Here is a 20043-nt window from a genome sequence, read left to right on the forward strand (position 1 = left end):
AGGGGACACCGGAGCCGCCGCTGCCCACACGAGCGGGTAAGTGCTGGACCGCGCACGCGCGCCAGGGGGCGGAGTGTGTTGAGTTGGTGCTGTCAGTGCCACACCACCAGGGTGGGGTGGGTGTTGCTTGTTTGCCCCCCCTTCCCAAACGGAGAACCCACCAGCCGCCACTGGGTGGCACTAACTGTCAACGACGGCACCCCGATGCACCTCGCTGAATTGCGTGAGAGAAATCGCACTACAAAGCACATGGTAACAAAAAAGCTTGCGTTTTGCTGCAGCGCGACTTAAAAAAAAAAAAGGGGGGGGGTTGTGCATTTCTCTGGTGATCAAACGATCCGGCTGCTCTACCTTAACGCACTATAACATGCAAAATTTAAAATGCAGCAACGCAGGTGCTGCCGCATCACTCAAAAGTGAACCCGGCTTATAGCAGGAGGACTTTGTTATCCGATGATAGACGTTAACAGAAAATTCATCAGATTGGGGTGGGATCTCGTCATTTATGGCTTTGTCCGTGGTGTCCGGTGGTGGGATCGCCCCCACCACAACTCCCAGTAATGCCCAAATCCTGCAGTCATTATAATAATTACCAGATGATGGGCTCTCTCTAAGGGCGGTGGCACATTTTAATGATCCTGTCAGTGGCAGCAACTCTCCAGCAACAGAGAGGTCACTTACCTGGACCTATGGTGTCACTCGGCAAGTGAATGAGTGTGTTACCTGGACCTATGGTGTCACTCAGCAAGTGAATGAGCGTGTTACCTGGACCTATGGTGTCACTCGGCAAGTGAATGAGCGGGGATCCTGGACCTATGGTGTCACTCGGCAAGTGAATGAGCGGGTTTCCTGGACCTATGGTGTCACTCGGCAAGTGAATGAGCGGGTTTCCTGGACCTATGGTGTCACTCGGCAAGTGAATGAGCGGGTTTCCTGGACCTATGGTGTCACTCGGCAAGTGAATGAGCGGGTTACCTGGACCTATGGTGTCACTCGGCAAGTGAATGAGCGGGTTACCTGGACCTATGGTGTCACTCAGCAAGTAAATGAGTGGGTTACATGGACCTATGGTGTAACTCGGCAAGTGAATGAGCTGGTTACCTGGACCTATGGTGTAACTCGGCAAGTGAATGAGCGGGTTACCTGGACCTATGGTGTAACTCGGCAAGTGAATGAGCTGGTTTCCTGGACCTATGGTGTAACTCGGCAAGTGAATGAGCTGGTTACCTGGACCTATGGTGTCACTCAGCAAGTGAATGAGCGATTTTCCATAGGAGCGGGTGAGAGTTCTCATTTAGCATCCTGTCCTCTTCACCAATGACACCTGACATGGCCCTCAGGTTGAGGGGGTGGGGGGGGGGGGGGGTCAGCTGGGAGACCTTTTTGTGGGAGGGGCAGAGACACAAACCGGTAAGAGAGAAGCTTGCAAGAGATTGGCTCAGCAGTGCTCACCCAAACGTGTATGGTGTATGGTGGTTGCTTATTAGAGAAAATGTGTGATTGGTTGTTTCTCAAACCTTAAGATTTTCATAAGTGTTTGTTTGCAAAAATCAGAAAAAATATACTGGAGTATGATGGAGTGTGCTGACCTCAAAAAAATGGGACAGGCGGCCAAATCTTCACCCGTCCAACTCTCATCTCTGCAGGTTCTTCATTCGTACGGTGGAAAATGTCTTTTATCTGGCTTCAGGTTGGGCAGTGCGGCAACCAGATCGGCCAGGAGTGGTGGCAGATTCTCGCCAACAGCGTCGCCGACACCGAGAGGTAAGAAAAGATAACGGACCTAATCCGACACCGCACCTCCCAGTTTAACCAGCTCAGCGTGTGTGTGTGTGTGTGATATATGTGTATATTGTATATATGTATATATGTGTGTGTGTGTGTGTGTGTGTGTGTGTGTGTGATATATGTGTATATTGTATATATGTGTGTGTGTGTGTGTGTGTGTGTATATGTGTATATATATATATATATATATATATATATATATATATATATATATATATATATAATGTGTGTGTAAAATATATATATTTATAGATATATCACACACACTATAATATATATATATATATATATATATATATATGTATTTTACACACACATTATATATATATACACACACACACACACACACACACACACACACACACACACACACAGTGTGTGTATATGTACATATATTATATGAGATCAGCGGGTGAAATAAGTATTGAACACGTCACCATTTTTCTAGGTAAATCTATTGGTAAAGGTGATATTGACATGAAATGTTCCCCCCACATGTCGGTAATAACCCGTGCAATCCATACATACAAAGACGCCAAAACAAATCCGTTCACAAATGAAGTTCTGTGTAAGGCCCCTTTCACACTGCTGCGGTGGGTCGGTTGATGGTAAAGCACAGCTATTTTTAGCGGCACTTTACCGTTGTATTTGCAGGGGTATTCGGCCGCTAGCTGGGCATTTTTAATCCCCCGCTAGCGGCCAAAAAAGGGTTAAAAAAAAAAAAGAAGCCGCACTGCCCATTTATTTCAATGGGCAGGAGTGCTATACACACCTCTCCTTCACCGCTCCAAACATGCGGCTGGCAGGACTTTTTTTATTTTATTTTTTATTTTTTTTAACCATCCTGCCAGTGTGAAAGCCTATAAAAAGGTGTCTCATTACCAAGGTGTCACACAAGAAACATCTCATGATGGGTGAATTTAAAGAGCTCTCTCGAGACCTTCACAGCCTTATTGCCGCAAAACATACCGCTGGCATTGGTTACAGAAAGATTTATAAACTTCTGGATGTTCCAGTGAGCGCTGTAGGGGCCATAATGCAGAAGTTGAAAGAACATAATTTCACCATAAAAGGGCCAGCGCACCGCTCCAGTGTCAAAGCCTATAAAAAGGTGTCTCATTACCAAGGTGTCACACAAGAAACATCTCATGATGGGTGAATTTTAAAGAGCTCTCTCGAGACCTTCACAGCCTTATTGCCGCAAAACATACCGCTGGCATTGGTTACAGAAAGATTTATAAACTTCTGGATGTTCCAGTGAGCGCTGTAGGGGGCCATAATGCAGAAGTTGAAAGAACATCATTTCACCATAAAAGGACCGCTCCAGAGTGAAAGCCTTCGGGGCTTTCACGTTGAAAACAAAGCAACGGCTGTTTCAGGCCGCTATTTTTAGCGCTGTATCGTCTGCAAAAGGCGCCCCAGTGTGAAAGGGGTCTAATAAAATGGAAGGACACAGGGAAAACGTATTGAACACATGAAGAAAGGGAGGTGCAAATAAAGCCCCATACACACTATCAGATTATCTGCTGAGTTTTTCCTTCAGATTTACCAAAACCATATAATATGAGGACAAACCTTAGGAGTTTCAATGTGTATGCAATCAGGCAGGCCCTTCTACTACATGGTTTTAGTAAATCTGAAGGAAAAACTCAGCAGATAATCTGATAGTGTGTATGGGGGCTTTAGGCATGGAAAGCCAAGACACCAGCTGAAGTCTATCAGTAATTAGAAAGCTATACTGCCCCTTGTCAATGCAAATTTAATCTCAGCTGGTTCAGTCTCACCTGATGTCCTATAAAAAGGTGTCTCATTACCAAGGTGTCACACAAGAAACTGAAAAACCAAATCAACCAGCGCTGAACATATAAAATAAAAGATAAATAAATAAAATAAAAAACCCTAATTAAATACTGCAGCTAGAATACAGTAGGTCAAAATACCAAATCCTACAATGAAAACTAAAATACACCAGTACAGCGCAGATAATAAAACATAATACACAAAAAATATAAATAAAAAAAGAATGCAGAATAAATGAGGTAAACATCAAGAGTCCGCAAGTGCAGGTTGTCTCCTTCCAGCAAAGCAAAGTGATGATGTGATCCCTTCCACCAATAGATAAGATGGACTCTCACCTTAAGCAATGGACCCCTAATAAGTCAGACAGGTCAGAAGAGCATATCCCCACCAGGGGTTAGTCAAAGACATCAGCATTCATATGCAGGTGCTCCTGGAGTGTGATCAATCTCAAATCCCATATATCAGCACAGTTCCGTAATATATGTATACAAAACATAAGATGACAACATCTTAGTGCTCTCCGTATCAAAATTCATTAAAAAGGACAAAATAACACAAGAAACAGCTCATGATGGGTGAATTAAAGAGCTCTCTCGAGACCTTCACAGCCTTATTGCCTCAAAACATACCACTGACATTGGTTACAAAAAGATTTATAAACTTCTGGATGGTCCAGTGAGCGCTGTAGGGGCCATAATGCAGAAGTGGAAATAACATAATTTCACCATAAAATGCCAGGACCAGCTGCTCCTCGCAAGATTTCTGACAGAGGAGCGAGAAGAATTATCAGAAGAGTTGTCCAAGAGCCAAGGACCACTTGTGGGGAGCTTCAGAAAGACCTGGAATTAGCAGGTACACGATAAGTAATGCACTCCCCCCGTCATGGCCTGTGTACACGCTCACCACGCAACACTCCATTGCTGAAGAAGAAGCGTGGTGAAGCTCGGTTAAAGTTTGCTGCACGACATTTAGACAATCCTGTGAAATACGGGGAGGATATAGTCTGGTCAGAGGAGACTGAAACTGAACTCTTTGGAGGCCCTAATACACACCATGTTTGGAGGTTGTGTCATCCCAAAAACACCCCCCCCCCCCCCATACCAACAGTGAGGTTTGGAGGTGGGAACATCATGGTGTGGACGGGGCTGTGTCTTTCAGCATACGGGACTGCGAAACTTCATATCGTTGAAGGAAGGATGAATTCTGCCATCTACCAGGGTGATGAAGATGGAACGAGGTGCGGACGTCTCAGGAGGACATCTCAGGAGGACATCTCAGGGAGGACATCTCAGGGAGGACATCTCAGGGAGGACATCTCAGGGAGGACATCTCAGGAGGACATCTCAGGAGGACATCTCAGGAGGACATCTCAGGAGGACATCTCAGGGAGGACATCTCAGGGAGGACATCTCAGGGAGGACATCTCAGGGAGGACATCTCAGGGAGGACATCTCAGGGAGGACATCTCAGGAGGACATCTCAGGAGGACATCCCAGGAGGACATCCCAGGAGGACATCCCAGGAGGACATCCCAGGAGGACATCTCAGGGAGGACATCTCAGGGAGGACATCTCAGGGAGGACATCTCAGGGAGGACATCTCAGGGAGGACATCTCAGGGAGGACATCTCAGGGAGGACATCTCAGGGAGGACAATCATCCCAAAACACACAAAGCCAAGGAAACTCTCCATTGGTTTCAAAGAGAAAATAAAGCTGGTAGAACGGCCCAGCCAATCGCCTGACTTGAATCCAATAGAAAATCTATGGAAAGAACTAAAAAGATCAGAGTTCATAGAAGAGGTCCATGGAGCCTTCAAGATGTGAAGACTATTTGTGTGGAAGAATGGGGCCAAAATCACACCTGAGCAACGCATGCGACTCGTTTCTCCATACAGGAGGCGGCGTCTTGGAGCCGTCATCACCAACTAAGGATTTCGTACAAAGTATTGAATACACTTCAGTGAGCGGGTTCAATACTTTTTTCCCGGTGTCCTTCCATTTTATTAGGTTCGATTCACATCTATGCATGTTGCTTTTGAGCGTTTTTGCAGTGCTTTTTGCGGTGCTTGCTGTGTTTTTGGACACGCGTTTTTGCAGCGTTCTGCGTAAATTATTATTATTTTTTTTATTTTTTACACTGGTTGCTTAGCAACCAGATATATACAGTGAAAAAAAAAAAACGCAAAACGGCGGCAAAAACGCGGTACTTGCGTTTTTGATGCAGGTCCATTGACCTTCTATTACTTGCAAAACGTTGCATTTTGCATGGAAAAAAAGTCCCCGACCCTTTCCAAAAACGCAGAGGCACAAAAATGCATTGATATGAACATGTTCCATAGGAACCCATGTTAAAAAATGTCCTTGCGTTTCTGCAAAATGCATCAAAAAACGCGCTAGTGTGAATCGAGCCTCACGCAGAACTTCATTGCGAACGTATTTGTTTTGGTGTCTTTCTATGTATGGATTGGATGGGTTATTACCGACCATGTGGGGAAACATTTCATGTTTTGTGGTACCAATATATTTACCTAGAAAAAGGGTGGCGCGTTCAATATGTATTTTTTACCTACTGTATATCCCATAATTTGTAGACGCTATAACTTTTGCGCAAACCAATCAATATATCTTTTTTTTTTTTTATTTTTTTTTTTTTTTTTAAATATGTAGCAGAATACACATTGGCCTTAGTTAAAGGGGTTGTAAAGTAAAAATTTTTATTTTTTTAAAATAACAAACATGTTATACTTACCTCCACTGTGCAGCTCGTTTTTCACAGAGTGGCCCCGAACCTGCTCTTCTGGGGTCCCTCGGCGGCTGTCTCTGCTTCCTCCCGCAGGTGCTTCTCACGTTAATGCGAGCTCCCTCGCATTGGTGAGAAGCACTGCGGGCGCGCTCCCGTGATACAGCCGGCGGCTATAGCCGCTCGCTGTATCACAAGGCCCCGCCCCCCCGGCGCGCTGCGTCATTGGATGTGATTGACAGCAGCGCGAGCCAATGGCTGCGCTGCTTTCAATCCATCCACTCCAGCCAATCAGCGGCCAGGCTGAGCGGCGAAGAGGACGGCGGGGGTGAGCGCGGGATTTTCGAGGGGGTCAGGTAAGTAAAACGGGGGGACTGGGGGCGCAGGCAGTGTGAGATGTTTTTTCACCTTAATGCATAGAATGCATTAAGGTGAAAAAACATTTACCTTTACAACCCCTTTTAAGTTAATAAAGAAATTTCATTTCAAATAAAAAATTATTGGATTTGTGTGTTTTTTTTTTTTTTTTTTTTTTTTATTTAATTTTTTTTGTTTGTTTTTTATACAAAAACAACTATCGCCACGATGTGCGCCCTCGGCGGCGCGCAGCGGCTCAAAATCCTGAGGACGTCCTATGACGTCCAGTCAGGATTTTGCAACCACTTTGCGGCCGTCATTTGCCTATGGGCGGACGGCAAGTGGTTAATGAGGTCCTGTCGTGCTTTTTTTCTATTACAAGGGATGCATTACTTGTATTACTTAATCAACATGGCGCAAACATTTTTTGATAAAAGGACCGTGTTAAAAAAAAATAAAATAAAGTAAAATAACAAAAAAAATTAAAGCGCCCTGTCCCGCCGAATTTGCACGCAGAAGCGAACGCATACGTAAGTTGCCTCCGCATATGATAACGGTGCTCAATCCACACATGTGAGGTATCGCCGCGATGATCGTTAGAGCGAGAGAAATAACACTAGCAGAAGACCTCCACTGTAACTCAAAACTGGTAAGCTGTAGAAATTTTTAAACGTCGCCCAAGGGGGGCGCAGTGGTGTAGTGGTTAGCACGCTCGCCTAGCAGTAAAAAGGGTCGTTGGTTAGATTCCCAACCACGACACTACCTGCCTGGAGTTTGCATGTTCCCCCCCCCTGCGCCTGTGTGGGTTTCCTCCGGGTACTCCGGTTTCCTCCCACACTCCAAAGACATGCTGGTAGGTTAATTGGCTTCTGTCTAAATTGGCCCTAGTATATGAATGGGGACCTTGGATTGTGGGCTCTTTGAGGGTGTAGGGGGAGTGTGCAATGTACAGGGATAGGGACAATTGTAGACACTCGCTCAGGTTGAACTGGATGGACTGGTGTCTTTATTCAACCTTACTAACTATGTAACTATGCCTATGGAAATTTTTAAGGGTCAAAGTTTGTCGCCATTCCACGATTTTGAAGCATGACATGTTGGGTATCAATTTACTCAGCGTAACGTTATCTTTCACAATATAGACAAAAATTGGGCTAACTTTACTGTTGTCTTATATATAATTTTTTTGTTAAAAAAAAAGTGTGTATTTTTTTTTCCCCCAAAAAATCAGTTTGAAAGACAGCTGCGCACATACGGTGTGACATAAAGTATTGCAACGACCGCCATTTTATTCTTTAGTGTGTGTCTGATAAAAATATATACATAATGTTTGAGGGTTTTATTTAATTTTCTAGCAAAAAAAATAATAATAATAATTTTAACTTGTGAACACCAAGTCTGAAAAATAGGCCTGGTCCTTAAGTGGTTAAATACGTTGGCGGGGGGGGGGGGGGGGGTGTTCAATTTCCGGACATCGGTGTTCCCAATACAGACTGCTGAGGTTCAAGGGCCCAGCACATCCTATAGCAAAGGGCCACATGTTGGGTACCAGGGATGCATTGCATGATTAGAGAAGTGACGCTTGCCTTCCTTTTCCTCAGATATCCGTATTTCTCGCGGGACGGGTCGATTAATGCGATCTGCGTTGACAGCGAAACAAAAGTCATTCGGAGGTTGCGGCAGCAGGTGAAGAAAGGGTGAGCGACTGCAGCAGTCCCAGGGCTGCAAATATATTCTAGGAGCTTGCAATCTATTTAGGACAAGCTTGTGAACATTGGTTGTTGCAGAAATATTTGCACCATTGCAAATATCGGATGATTTGTAATTCTCAAATTCTCAAATCTGCCCAAAAGGAATATATATATATATATATATATATATATATAGAATCGGTGGAGTGTGGTGGGTGGAGTCAGCCCCACCTTCTATGTCATGGAGACTCCTCCTGGGAGTTTTGGGTGCCCCCACCCACCTTTTGTGTGTTCTAGCCCCTCCTGTTTGATTATTTATAATATGGGAACCCCTCATAACGGGCACAGCGGGTTTACAGACACGGGAACTCAGCACGGGGATGGTGGGAACCCTTCATAATGGGCACAGCGGGTGTACAGACCTGGGAACTCGGCACAGGGATGGTGAGAACCCCTCATAATGGGCACAGCGGGTGTACAGACCCGGGAACTCAGCACAGGGATGGTGAGAACCCTTCATAATGGGCACAGCGGGTGTACAGACCCGGGAACTCGGCACAGGGATGGTGAGAACCCTTCATAATGGGCACAGCGGGTGTACAGACCCCAGAACTCAGCACAGGGATGGTGGGAACCCCTCATAATGGGCACAGCAGGTGTACAGACCCAGGAACTCAGCACAGGGATGGTGGGAACCCCTCATAATGGGCACAGAGGGTGTACAGACCTGGGAACTCCTCATAATGGGCACAGCGGGTCTACAGACCTGGGGACTCAGCACAGGGGGTCCGACCAATTGAGTTCTCAAGGAGCAGAAGAAACTCAGTAGGTTTAACTCTCCAATATCCACAAAGTTACAATGTACAGTCTGATCACAGGGGGAGGGGAGACTGAGGAAATGCTTCCTCCTCCTACCTGTAGTAAAATGATGACATCATCCCAGCCTAGCATAGTCACTGACTGGATTTTTTTGATGCTGTTGAATTTCACTAATCTTACTTTACAATTTCACACTGTCTATTGGCGGCCGTGTGTTCATACTTCCTGGGATCTATCCTCCCTGCAGTCTCCAGGTACAAACAGGCTGCAAATTCCACTGCCATACCTACTCCAACGCGTTTCGTCCCAACAGGGACTTCGTCATGAAGGTCATTTTTGGCCAAATTCTGGCGGGGTCCCCTCAGGTTGGGTATCTATTTACTTGGTGTAACATCATCCTTTTTATATTTTACCAAAGAAAATTGGGGTATATATTGTGATTGTGTGCATTAAAATTAATTAAAGTGTATTTTTCTCCTTCACTGATAGGCTGCACTAATGGGCACTAATAGGCGGCACTGGGCGCTGAGAAGGCGGCACCAGTGGCGGAACTATCAGGGTCGTAGCAGTCGCGCTTGTGATTGAGACCTGGAGTTCCGCCACTATGTGGGGGCCCTGCATGTTCTGCCACTGTGGCTGCCCACCCGCCACTTCTAGTTTTAGAGGCATTGGGTTGGGAGATACACTGAGCACTCGCCTTCACTTCCTGCCTATCCCCTCCTCCGATTGCTGCCGAGTCCAGTCAGATGCCATTTCGGGGGGGGGGGGGGGGGGGGGTAAACTGAAAGAGAAAGTCAGCTGACAGCCAGTAGGGTGAAGACAGAGGAGCTCTCCGCTCTGTGTGGAGACCCCCACATCAGAAGCTTCAGTGGAGGCACACAGGTAGAGAAACACTGAGCAAAGAGGAGGGGAAGCGACTGACACTGAGGGCAGGTGAGTGCCAATGTGTCACTGATCCCATCCTTCCACCACTGCTTCTGACTGATTTTCCCCCCCCCCCAATCAGACAGTGGTGATGGGGATAGGGATGACATCAGTGGTAGTGGTGGGGATAAGGATGACATCAGAGGCAGTCCCTATCCCCGCCACTGCCCCCCGATGTCGTCCCTATCCCCGCCACTGCCCCCCGATGTCGTCCCTATCCCCGCCACTGCCCCCCGATGTCGTCTCTATCCCCGCCAATGCCCCCCGATGTCGTCCCTATCCCCGCCACTGCCCCCCGATGTCGTCTCTATCCCCGCCAATGCCCCCCGATGTCGTCCCTATCCCCGCCACCACCCCCGATGTCGTCCCTATCCCCGCCACTGTCTCCGATGTCGTCCCTATCCCCGCCACTGTCTCCGATGTCGTCCCTATCCCCGCCACTGCCTCCGATGTTATCCCTACCCCATGACGTGCCACTGATGTCATCCCTATCCTCACCACCGCCACTGATCCCTAGGGCCGTCATGTTTCTTGTATAGGGGCCCTGAAGGTTCTAGTTCTGCCTCTGGATGACACTGATGGAACTGATATGCAGCACTGATGGCCACTGATGAGGTGGCACTGATAAGGCTTCACTAATGGGCACTGCTAGGCAGCACTGGTGGGCACTGTTGGGGCTGCACTGTTGATCGGGACACTGATGAGCAGTGCCTTGATTGTCGGTGTAGATGTCCCTTGTGTGGATTTGGAGGTTTTTCGGCTCTCCTCTCCCCGCATCCTGTCGCTGTGAGAGGAGGATGGCTGATAACCAGCAAATCCTGTTTTCATTGTGATCCCCTATGATTGAACACAGCTGATCACATGGTAAAGAGCCGCCATGATTGGCTCATTACCCCGATCTGTCAGGGGGCGCGCAGGCAGCGCGAGCACGGGAGGACGTCATAGTGGCAAAGTGCGGTCGCGCTGTAGGCAGCGTTCAGCTATGGCATGGTCACGAAGGAGTTAAAAGTTAACGACACCCCAAAAGGAGGTGAGGTTGCCAGAATCGGACGGTATGAGCACCTGGTGCAAACTGATTCCAGTGCAGCTAAAAAAAAAAAAAAAATTGCTTTTTTTTAAGGTGCGATTTTGAGCTGTACAGAATTACTGCACGAATCGCATGTGATGTAATGCCAGCCTAAAAGTGGATGTACAATGTGTCTGGGGGGGTGGGGGTGTTTATATTGGGGGTGTCAGTCGCACACATTGTACTAATAATAGATGGTTTTGTTCCTCCTCAGATACTTCAGAGACACCAATATCATTGTTGGGCAGAGAGGAAGAGGAAATAACTGGGCCTATGGTAAGAGGAGGGGGCGGCTCCCAACATACAAAGGGACACATTTTACTGTTTTGGTGTTTTTTTTTTTGTTTTTTTTATTATAATTATAATATTTTTATTTTTTTATTTATTATAATTTATTTTTTTATCAGTTTGAATGTTAAAACCTAAATAGATATACTGCTACAGGGCGACTGTTCTGTGCAGAATCGCGTGTGTATGTATATGTATGTGTATGTATGTATGTATATATATATATATATTTACTCTTCCAGGTAGGGGGGGTGCACCACTTCTGCTGGTGATTAGTTCCAGCAGAAGCCGATCAGCGGCTGCTGCCGGCCAATGGATGTCCGCTGGCACCTGCGGATCGGCGTGGAGAGAGACAGGGCGTTATGAAAGCTGGTCCGGTATTGGGTGCAGTGGAATACTTCATATTACACCAGGCCAATCTGTTTATTTGACTCTCCATTCTTCTTCCCCCGCTCTAGGGTACCGGGACACAGGAATGGGGACAGATCGGAGCCTTCTGGAGCGGACCATGGAGAGTTTCCGCAGAGAGGTGGAGAGGAGAGACTGCTACAGCGGCACGGTGATCCTGCACAGCCTGTGTGGCGGCACTGGATCCGGTACATACACCAACCTTCTGTTCTAGTCTCTGACCATCTCCTGTAATATGTCTGCAGTCTCTGACCCTCTCTTGTACTATGTCTGCAGTCTCTGACCCTCTCTTGTACTATGTCTGCAGTCTCTGACCATCTCCTGTATTATGTCTGCAGTCTCTGACCATCTCCTGTAATATGTCTGCAGTCTCTGACCCTCTCTTGTACTATGTCTGCAGTCTCTGACCATCTCCTGTATTATGTCTGCAGTCTCTGACCATCTCCTGTAATATGTCTGCAGTCTCTGACCATCTCCTGTACTATGTCTGCAGTCTCTGACCATCTCCTGTATTATGTCTGCAGTCTCTGATCATCTCCTGTATTATGTCTGCAGTCTCTGATCATCTCCTGTATTATGTCTGCAGTCTCTGACCATCTCCTGTATTATGTCTGCAGTCTCTGATCATCTCCTGTATTATGTCTGCAGTCTCTGATCATCTCCTGTATTATGTCTGCAGTCTCTGATCATCTCCTGTATTATGTCTGCAGTCTCTGACCATCTCCTGTATTATGTCTGCAGTCTCTGACCATCTCCTGTACTATGTCTGCAGTCTCTGACGCTCTCCTGTATTATGCCTGCAGTCTCTGACCATCTCCTGTATTATGTCTGCAGTCTCTGACCATCTCCTGTATTATGTCTGCAGTCTCTGACCCTCTACTGTATTATGCCTGCAGTCTCTGACCATCTCCTGTATTATGTCTGCAGTCTCTGACCATCTCCTGTATTATGTCTGCAGTCTCTGATCATCTCCTGTATTATGTCTGCAGTCTCTGATCATCTCCTGTATTATGTCTGCAGTCTCTGATCATCTCCTGTATTATGTCTGCAGTCTCTGATCATCTCCTGTATTATGTCTGCAGTCTCTGATCATCTCCTGTACTATGTCTGCAGTCTCTGACCCTCTACTGTATTATGTCTGCAGTCTCTGATCATCTCCTGTATTATGTCTGCAGTCTCTGATCATCTCCTGTATTATGTCTGCAGTCTCTGACCATCTCCTGTATTATGTCTGCAGTCTCTGATCATCTCCTGTATTATGTCTGCAGTCTCTGATCATCTCCTGTATTATGTCTGCAGTCTCTGACCATCTCTTGTATTATGTCTGCAGTCTCTGACCCTCTCCTGTATTATGTATGCAGTCTCTGACCCTCTCCTGTGTTATGTCTGCAGTCTCTGACCATCTCCTCTACCATGTCTGCAGTCTCTGACCATCTCCTGTACTACGTATGCAGTCTCTGACCATCTCCTGTACTACGTCTGCAGTCTCTGACCCTCTCCTGTATTACGTCTGCAGTCTCTGACCCTCTCCTGTATTACGTCTGCAGTCTCTGACCCTCTCCTGTATTACGTCTGCAGTCTCTGACCCTCTCCTGTATTACGTCTGCAGTCTCTGACCCTCTCCTGTATTACGTCTGCAGTCTCTGACCCTCTCCTGTATTACGTCTGCAGTCTCTGACCCTCTCCTGTACTATGTCTGCAGTCTCTGACCCTCTCCTGTACTATGTCTGCAGTCTCTGACCCTCTCCTGTACTATGTCTGCAGTCTCTGACCATCTCCTGTACTATGTCTGCAGTCTGACCATCTCCTGTACTATGTCTGCAGTCTCTGACCATCTCCTGTACTATGTCTGCAGTCTCTGACCATCTCCTGTACTATGTCTGCAGTCTCTGACCATCTCCTGTACTATGTCTGCAGTCTCTGACCATCTCCTGTAGTATGCATGACTCCACCCCAAGAGGGCACAACACAGGGAGCTGCTTGCACCTCCCAGCCCTACCTGCCAAGTGCAGTCCCATCCCTACCAGAAAGGTGTTAGCACTCATGGAGCGTCCTAACTACAGAGGACAAGCCTGGAGAACCAAATCCGGGAGGAAATTAAACTTCTTCCTGGAAACTGATTATTACAGATGTGCTACACCTGATCTTAGCCAAAAGGCTGAGAAGTGATTGTTGTGTTGCTGATGGAAACCTTAGCAGAATATCAGCCACCAGGCACAGCGAGGAAGCCATACATGGGACCGGTGACTATTCTGCATAGCTATCCTGCTGTTGATTTATCGCCAACCACCTTGAGGAGACCTCCACCTCCAGCTTTCTCTCTAATGGATTCCACCAGCTTTAGGATGACCTCATTCGTTCAGGAGATCCCCTGCTCAGTAGTACCCCCAGTTGTGTTGATGCCCCACTCAGTAGGACCCCCAGCTTTGCTCAACTCTGTCTTTGTAGTAACCCCCAGCTTTGCTGATCCCTCACTCAGAAACACCCACTCAGCAGATTCCCATCTCTTTAGTACCCCTGTTCAGCATTGGTACTCTCGTTGAGCAGATCCCCCTGCTCAGTTGTACCCCCAGCTGTGTAGATGCCCCACTCAGTAGGACCCCCAGATTTTCTGATCTTTGGCTCTGTAGTAACCCCCAGCTCTGCCAATCCCCTGCTCAGTAGTAACCCCCAGCTCTGCCGATTCCCCTTGCTCAGTAGTAACCCCCAGCTCTGCCGATTCCCCTTGCTCAGTAGTAACCCCCAGCTCTGCCGATTTCCCCTTGCTCAGTAGTAACCCCCAGCTCTGCCGATTTCCCCTTGCTCAGTAGTAACCCCCAGCTCTGCCGATTTTCCCCTTGCTCAGTAGTAACCCCCAGCTCTGCCGATTTCCCCTTGCTCAGTAGTAACCCCCAGCTCTGCCGATTTCCCCTTGCTCAGTAGTAACCCCCAGCTCTGCCGATTTCCCCTTGCTCAGTAGTAACCCCCAGCTCTGCCGATTTCCCCTTGCTCAGTAGTAACCCCCAGCTCTGCCGATTTTCCCCTTGCTCAGTAGTAACCCCCAGCTCTGCCGATTTCCCCTTGCTCAGTAGTAACCCTCAGCTCTGCCGATTTCCCCTTGCTCAGTAGTAACCCCCAGCTCTGCCGATTTCCCCTTGCTCAGTAGTAACCCCCAGCTCTGCCGATTTTCCCCTTGCTCAGTAGTAACCCCCAGCTCTGCCGATTTCCCCTTGCTCAGTAGTAACCCCCAGCTCTGCCGATTTCCCCTTGCTCAGTAGTAACCCCCAGCTCTGCCGATTTCCCCTTGCTCAGTAGTAACCCCCAGCTCTGCCGATTTCCCCTTGCTCAGTAGTAACCCTCAGCTCTGCCGATTTCCCCTTGCTCAGTAGTAACCCCCAGCTCTGCCGATTTCCCCTTGCTCAGTAGTAACCCCCAGCTCTGCCGATTTCCCCTTGCTCAGTAGTAACCCCCAGCTCTGCCGATTTCCCCTTGCTCAGTAGTAACCCCCAGCTCTGCCGATTTCCCCTTGCTCAGTAGTAACCCCCAGCTCTGCCGATTTCCCCTTGCTCAGTAGTAACCCCCAGCTCTGCCGATTTCCCCTTGCTCAGTAGTAACCCCCAGCTCTGCCGATTTCCCCTTGCTCAGTAGTAACCCCCAGCTCTGCCGATTTCCCCGTGCTCAGTAGTAACCCCCAGCTCTGCCGATTTCCCCTTGCTCAGTAGTAACCCCCAGCTCTGCTGATCCTCTGGTTTTCTGACCCTCTTTTTCTGTCTGGTCCCTAACTACCTCCCGCTATACTGCTTGCATGCTGCACAGCACATATGACCTTACTAGTTTCTCCTGCTCCGGTCCTCCATCTCTGTTGATAATCTGCCACTCAGTCATCTCTCTCCGGTCCCCGCTCACCTTCCTCTAGAGCAGTGATGGCGAACCTTGGCACCCCAGATGTTTTGGAACTACATTTCCCATGATGCTCATCCACTCTGCAGTGTAGTGGAGCATCATGGGAAATGTAGTTCCAAAACATCTGGGGTGCCAAGGTTCGCCATCAGTGCTCTAGAGGGTTCCCATGTTGCACCCCACATGGTGCAATCTGCTAGTTGCTCCGCTCCGGTCCGGACACCGCATACCTTCCGGCTGCACACCAGATGTGACGTCTGCACCAGACACTCCCAGACTATATACACATTTCCTAGTGCATCCTGGGATCTCTCATACCTGCCAACGCTAAATAAAAGCCCCTCAAAAGCTGCAGGTGCGGTTAGCGATCGTTGTCATAGACTTCTATGGAGGCTTTGGAGACGCTTTGAAGCGCCAAGAAAGTGACACGGGGGATAATTTTTGGAAGCGAACCGAACACAAAGTGTGACCAGGACTCTGAGGTGACCATTTTATTTAGTGACAGGAGCTTTGATTGGCATTGAGAGCGCTTTAACCACTAGCCGACCAGCTCGCGCAGATTTACTTCTGCAGCTTGGCTCTCCTGCGTCGTGAATCGACATAGCTGTACGTCGGTTTGTGCAGGAAGGATGGCTAAAAATCGCAGATCAACGCCACTGCCAGTAAAAACAATAAAAAAAATGTAAAAAGTCCCTAAATTTATCCCGTAGTTTGTAGATGTGATAACTTTTGTGCAAACCAATCAATATACGCCTATTGCGATTTTGTTTTAACCAAAATGATGTAGAAGAATATATATTGGCCTACAGTTAACTGATGAATAAATGAGATATGTGATATAGCTGTAATAAAATATATATATCTATATATATATATTATATATATATATATATATATATATATATATATATATATATATATATATATATATATATATATATATATATATTTTTTTTTTTTTTTTTACTCTCCGCTGTAATACATATCCAAAAAATAAATATAATAATTATATATATATATATATATATATATATATAATTATTATATTTATTTTTTGGATATGTATTACAGCGGAGAGTAACAAAAAAAAAAATATGTGTATATAAATAATTTTTTTTTTTTTTTTTTTTTATTAGAGCTATATCACATATCTCATTTATTCATCAGTTTACAGTGCCTTGCGAAAGTATTCGGCCCCCTTGAACTTTTTATATATATATATATATAATTTTTTTTTTTTTTTTTTTAAATTGTTGGTCTTTTTTTGTTTTTTATAGCACAATAAATAAAAACTGCAATGCTCTATGTGTGGGTAAAAAGGACGTCAATTTTGTTTGGGTACAACGTCGCACGACCGCGCAATTGTCAGTTAAAGTGACGCAGTGCTGTATTGCAAAAAAAAGGGCCTGGTTATTAAGGGGGCAAATCCTTCCGGGGCTGAGGTGGTTAAAGCTTGTCCAAGGCCACATTGTGAAGCAAGTGTAAACGAGGCCTTACAGAAAATTTTAGCTGCTTGTAGGATGTAATGGAAGCGTATAAGTAATATCAATGGCGTCTTCTGTATCTTCTGTGTGTTTTTTTTATCTTTTTTTTTTTTTTTTTTTTGTATTGGTGTTTTCTTTCTAAATGGACATTCTTGAAAAATAATTTGTGTCCTTTTGTGGGTGTTGGTTATATTTTTTAATGCGTTCGCTCCATCAGGTCTGGGTTCCCATCTGTGTCAGGAGATCAGAGACTGCTATCCGGCGGGTCACTTACTGAGCGTAACTGCGGCACCCCACGAGACCGGCGACACCCCGTTACAACATTACAACTCCCTGCTCTGCCTGTCCTACCTGCAGAGGTGAGCTGAGGGTCCTTCTGTTACTGGATATAATGATTTTCTGGTGCTTTAAACCCAGAGTCAAGCTGCCTGATTGCCAAGAGGAACTTCCCACTGACAATGACGAATTGCCTTTTTGTTTTTCCTTTTTGAAGCTGAATTCCAGGCAAGCAATTAACGCAGATAAAACTCATATATGGAAGCTGTTTTACCTGTGACTGGACTGTGAAAGGAGAAGCAACAAACCGATGAGCCTGTCTCTGTGTCACTCTGCTCTCTTCTCCTATCAGCATGTCAGCAGTACACTTGACAGGCTCATTGTGCTGCTTCTCCCTTTTCCCTTTCCTAGTCTGAGCTCTGCTGTACAAAGGATGGCAAGAGGCTGATACCTGGTCACATTCAGGTACTGGTGCAGAGAGCATCACTGACTGCTGTCTGCATTAGTACTCAGAAAAATAAAGGGTGCTGCGGTGACTTCCCATCAAGGGAAGGCTCAGTGTTTTGGGTTGGGGGCCCTTGGTGCCATTCAGCTTGGGAAGACTGAGGACGTCTTGTGCTATAGAAGCAGTACTGCATGGGGTGGGGGCATTATAAGAAAAATTGAGCCCACAGTCTGGCTTCAGCTCCTGCAGTGGTGCACATTTATATTAGAAAATTTTTACACTTCAGATCTAAATTAAGATGTGTCATTGTTTTATCAGGTGCTGCAATGGGGTCCTATTCTACATCTAAGTGAAGACGTTTCCTTGTTTTATCGGGGGCTGCAATGGGGTCCTATTCTACATCTAAGTGAAGACGTGTCCTTGTTTTATCGGGGGCTGCAATGGGGTCCTATTCTACATCTAAGTGAAGACGTGTCCTTGTTTTATCGGGGGCTGCAATGGGGTCCTATTCTACATCTAAGTGAAGACGTGTCCTTGTTTTTTCGGGGGCTGCAATGGGGGTCCTATTCTACATCTAAGTGAAGACGTGTCCTTGTTTTATCGCAGGCATGTCCAAAGTCCGGCCCGCGTTCTGATTTTGGATGGCCCGCCTGGTAATGTTGACATATATATCTTTTGCGGTCCTCAACGAATCCCAAGCGTCGGGGGCCACAAAAGATAGATATGCTGGCTGCCATGGAGAGGACCGGATGAGTGCCGTGGATACAGGAGTAAGGCGGGACTTTCAATTAAAGAGGCCGTTGATTGAAAACAGGAGTTTCTCCTGTATGTCTGTTAGTGCTCATCCCGCCCCCCTCCCTGTCTCCTCCAAGGCTGCAGAGGGACATGAATCGGGCTGCATTCATGACAATACGTTGGGGGGCTGCATTCATGGCAATACGTTGGGGGGCTGCATTCATGGCAATACGTTGGGGGCTGCATTCATGGCAATACAGTGGGGGCTGCATTCATGGCAATACGGTGGGGGCTGCAGATGGGCACTGTTTAGGCTGCATTGATGGGTACTGACCCTTATTTTGCTTCACAGTTCGTCATTTAAAATGTAAGATTTTATTTTTTTTCCTGAACTTCCTTTTTAAAATTAAAAGGTGCGTAGTATAAGTCGAATAAATATGGTATAACCAAATAACACACCCAAGCTCATTTCTTCACCACACACAGCACAAAGGCAAGAGAATTCTTGTTGGGCCGTGTATTAGTGCTTGGACGAACACACTTAGACCGAATTTTAATGGTTTAAAGAATGTCAGGCAAAATGGTCGGCCCTCAAGCATGTTCACTAAATCAAATCTGGCCCTCTTTGAAAAAAGTTTGGACACCCCTGTTTTATCGGATACTGCAATGGGGTCCTATTCTACATCTCAGTGCAGACGTGTCATTGTTTTATCAGATACTGCAATGGGGTCCCATTCTACATCTAAGTAAAAACATGTGCTTGTTTTATAGGTACTGCAATGGGGTCCCATTCTACATCTAAGTGAAAACATGTGCTTGTTTTATAGGTACTGCAATGGGGTCCTATTCTACATCTAAGTGAAAACATGTGCTTGTTTTATAGGTACTGCAATGGGGTCCCATTCTACATCTAAGTGAAAACATGTGCTTGTTTTATAGGTACTGCAATGGGGTCCCATTCTACATCTAAGTGAAAACATATGCTTGTTTTATAGGTACTGCGATGGGGTCCTACTCTTCTCCAATGACGATGTGATGAAGAGGGCAGCTTCCACAGCTGAAAAAAAAACCTTCTCTTCCTCCGGTCTTCAGCCAGTAGTCTCCCTCACTGCGATGAATGCTCACATTGCTTCTTGTCTAGCCGGCCTTCTCTATCCCGTGTATTCCCTGAAGACAAGGAGGTAACTCTTATCAGTGCTCTTTCTGCTCACTTCTGTGTACAAATGTGGGATGGTGTCCTCTGATTGTTTCATTTGAACATTATATTTCTTACCAAAATCTTTCAAAGTAGTATTTAACCCTCAGTGGTTTTTTTTTGTTTGTTTTGTTTTTTTAGCTTAAC

At 46.3% G+C, this 20043-nt stretch overlaps 1 protein-coding gene across 2 annotated transcripts in view; it reads left to right on the forward strand.

The window, feature by feature from the left end:
• Nucleotides 1–20043, forward strand: part of LOC143997752 (tubulin delta chain-like) — a 43814-nt gene that overhangs the window by 11101 nt on the left and 12670 nt on the right. Inside the window, exons 3-8 of one of the 2 annotated variants that reach the window (XM_077493546.1) lie at nt 1647–1764; nt 8288–8383; nt 11401–11462; nt 11933–12070; nt 17463–17604; nt 19697–19882. In XM_077493546.1, coding sequence (XP_077349672.1) covers nt 1670–1764; nt 8288–8383; nt 11401–11462; nt 11933–12070; nt 17463–17604; nt 19697–19882 — 719 coding nt within the window. In that variant the 5' untranslated portion in view covers nt 1647–1669. The remainder of the gene's footprint in view (nt 1–1646; nt 1765–8287; nt 8384–11400; nt 11463–11932; nt 12071–17462; nt 17605–19696; nt 19883–20043) is intronic. The other variant, XM_077493547.1, reaches the window with a different exon arrangement.

This window comes from Lithobates pipiens, unplaced genomic scaffold (assembly GCF_037356315.1).
Source record: "Lithobates pipiens isolate NorthernLeopardFrog02 unplaced genomic scaffold, aLitPip1_a1.2 Scaffold_19, whole genome shotgun sequence".
Lineage (NCBI taxonomy): Eukaryota > Metazoa > Chordata > Amphibia > Anura > Ranidae > Lithobates > Lithobates pipiens.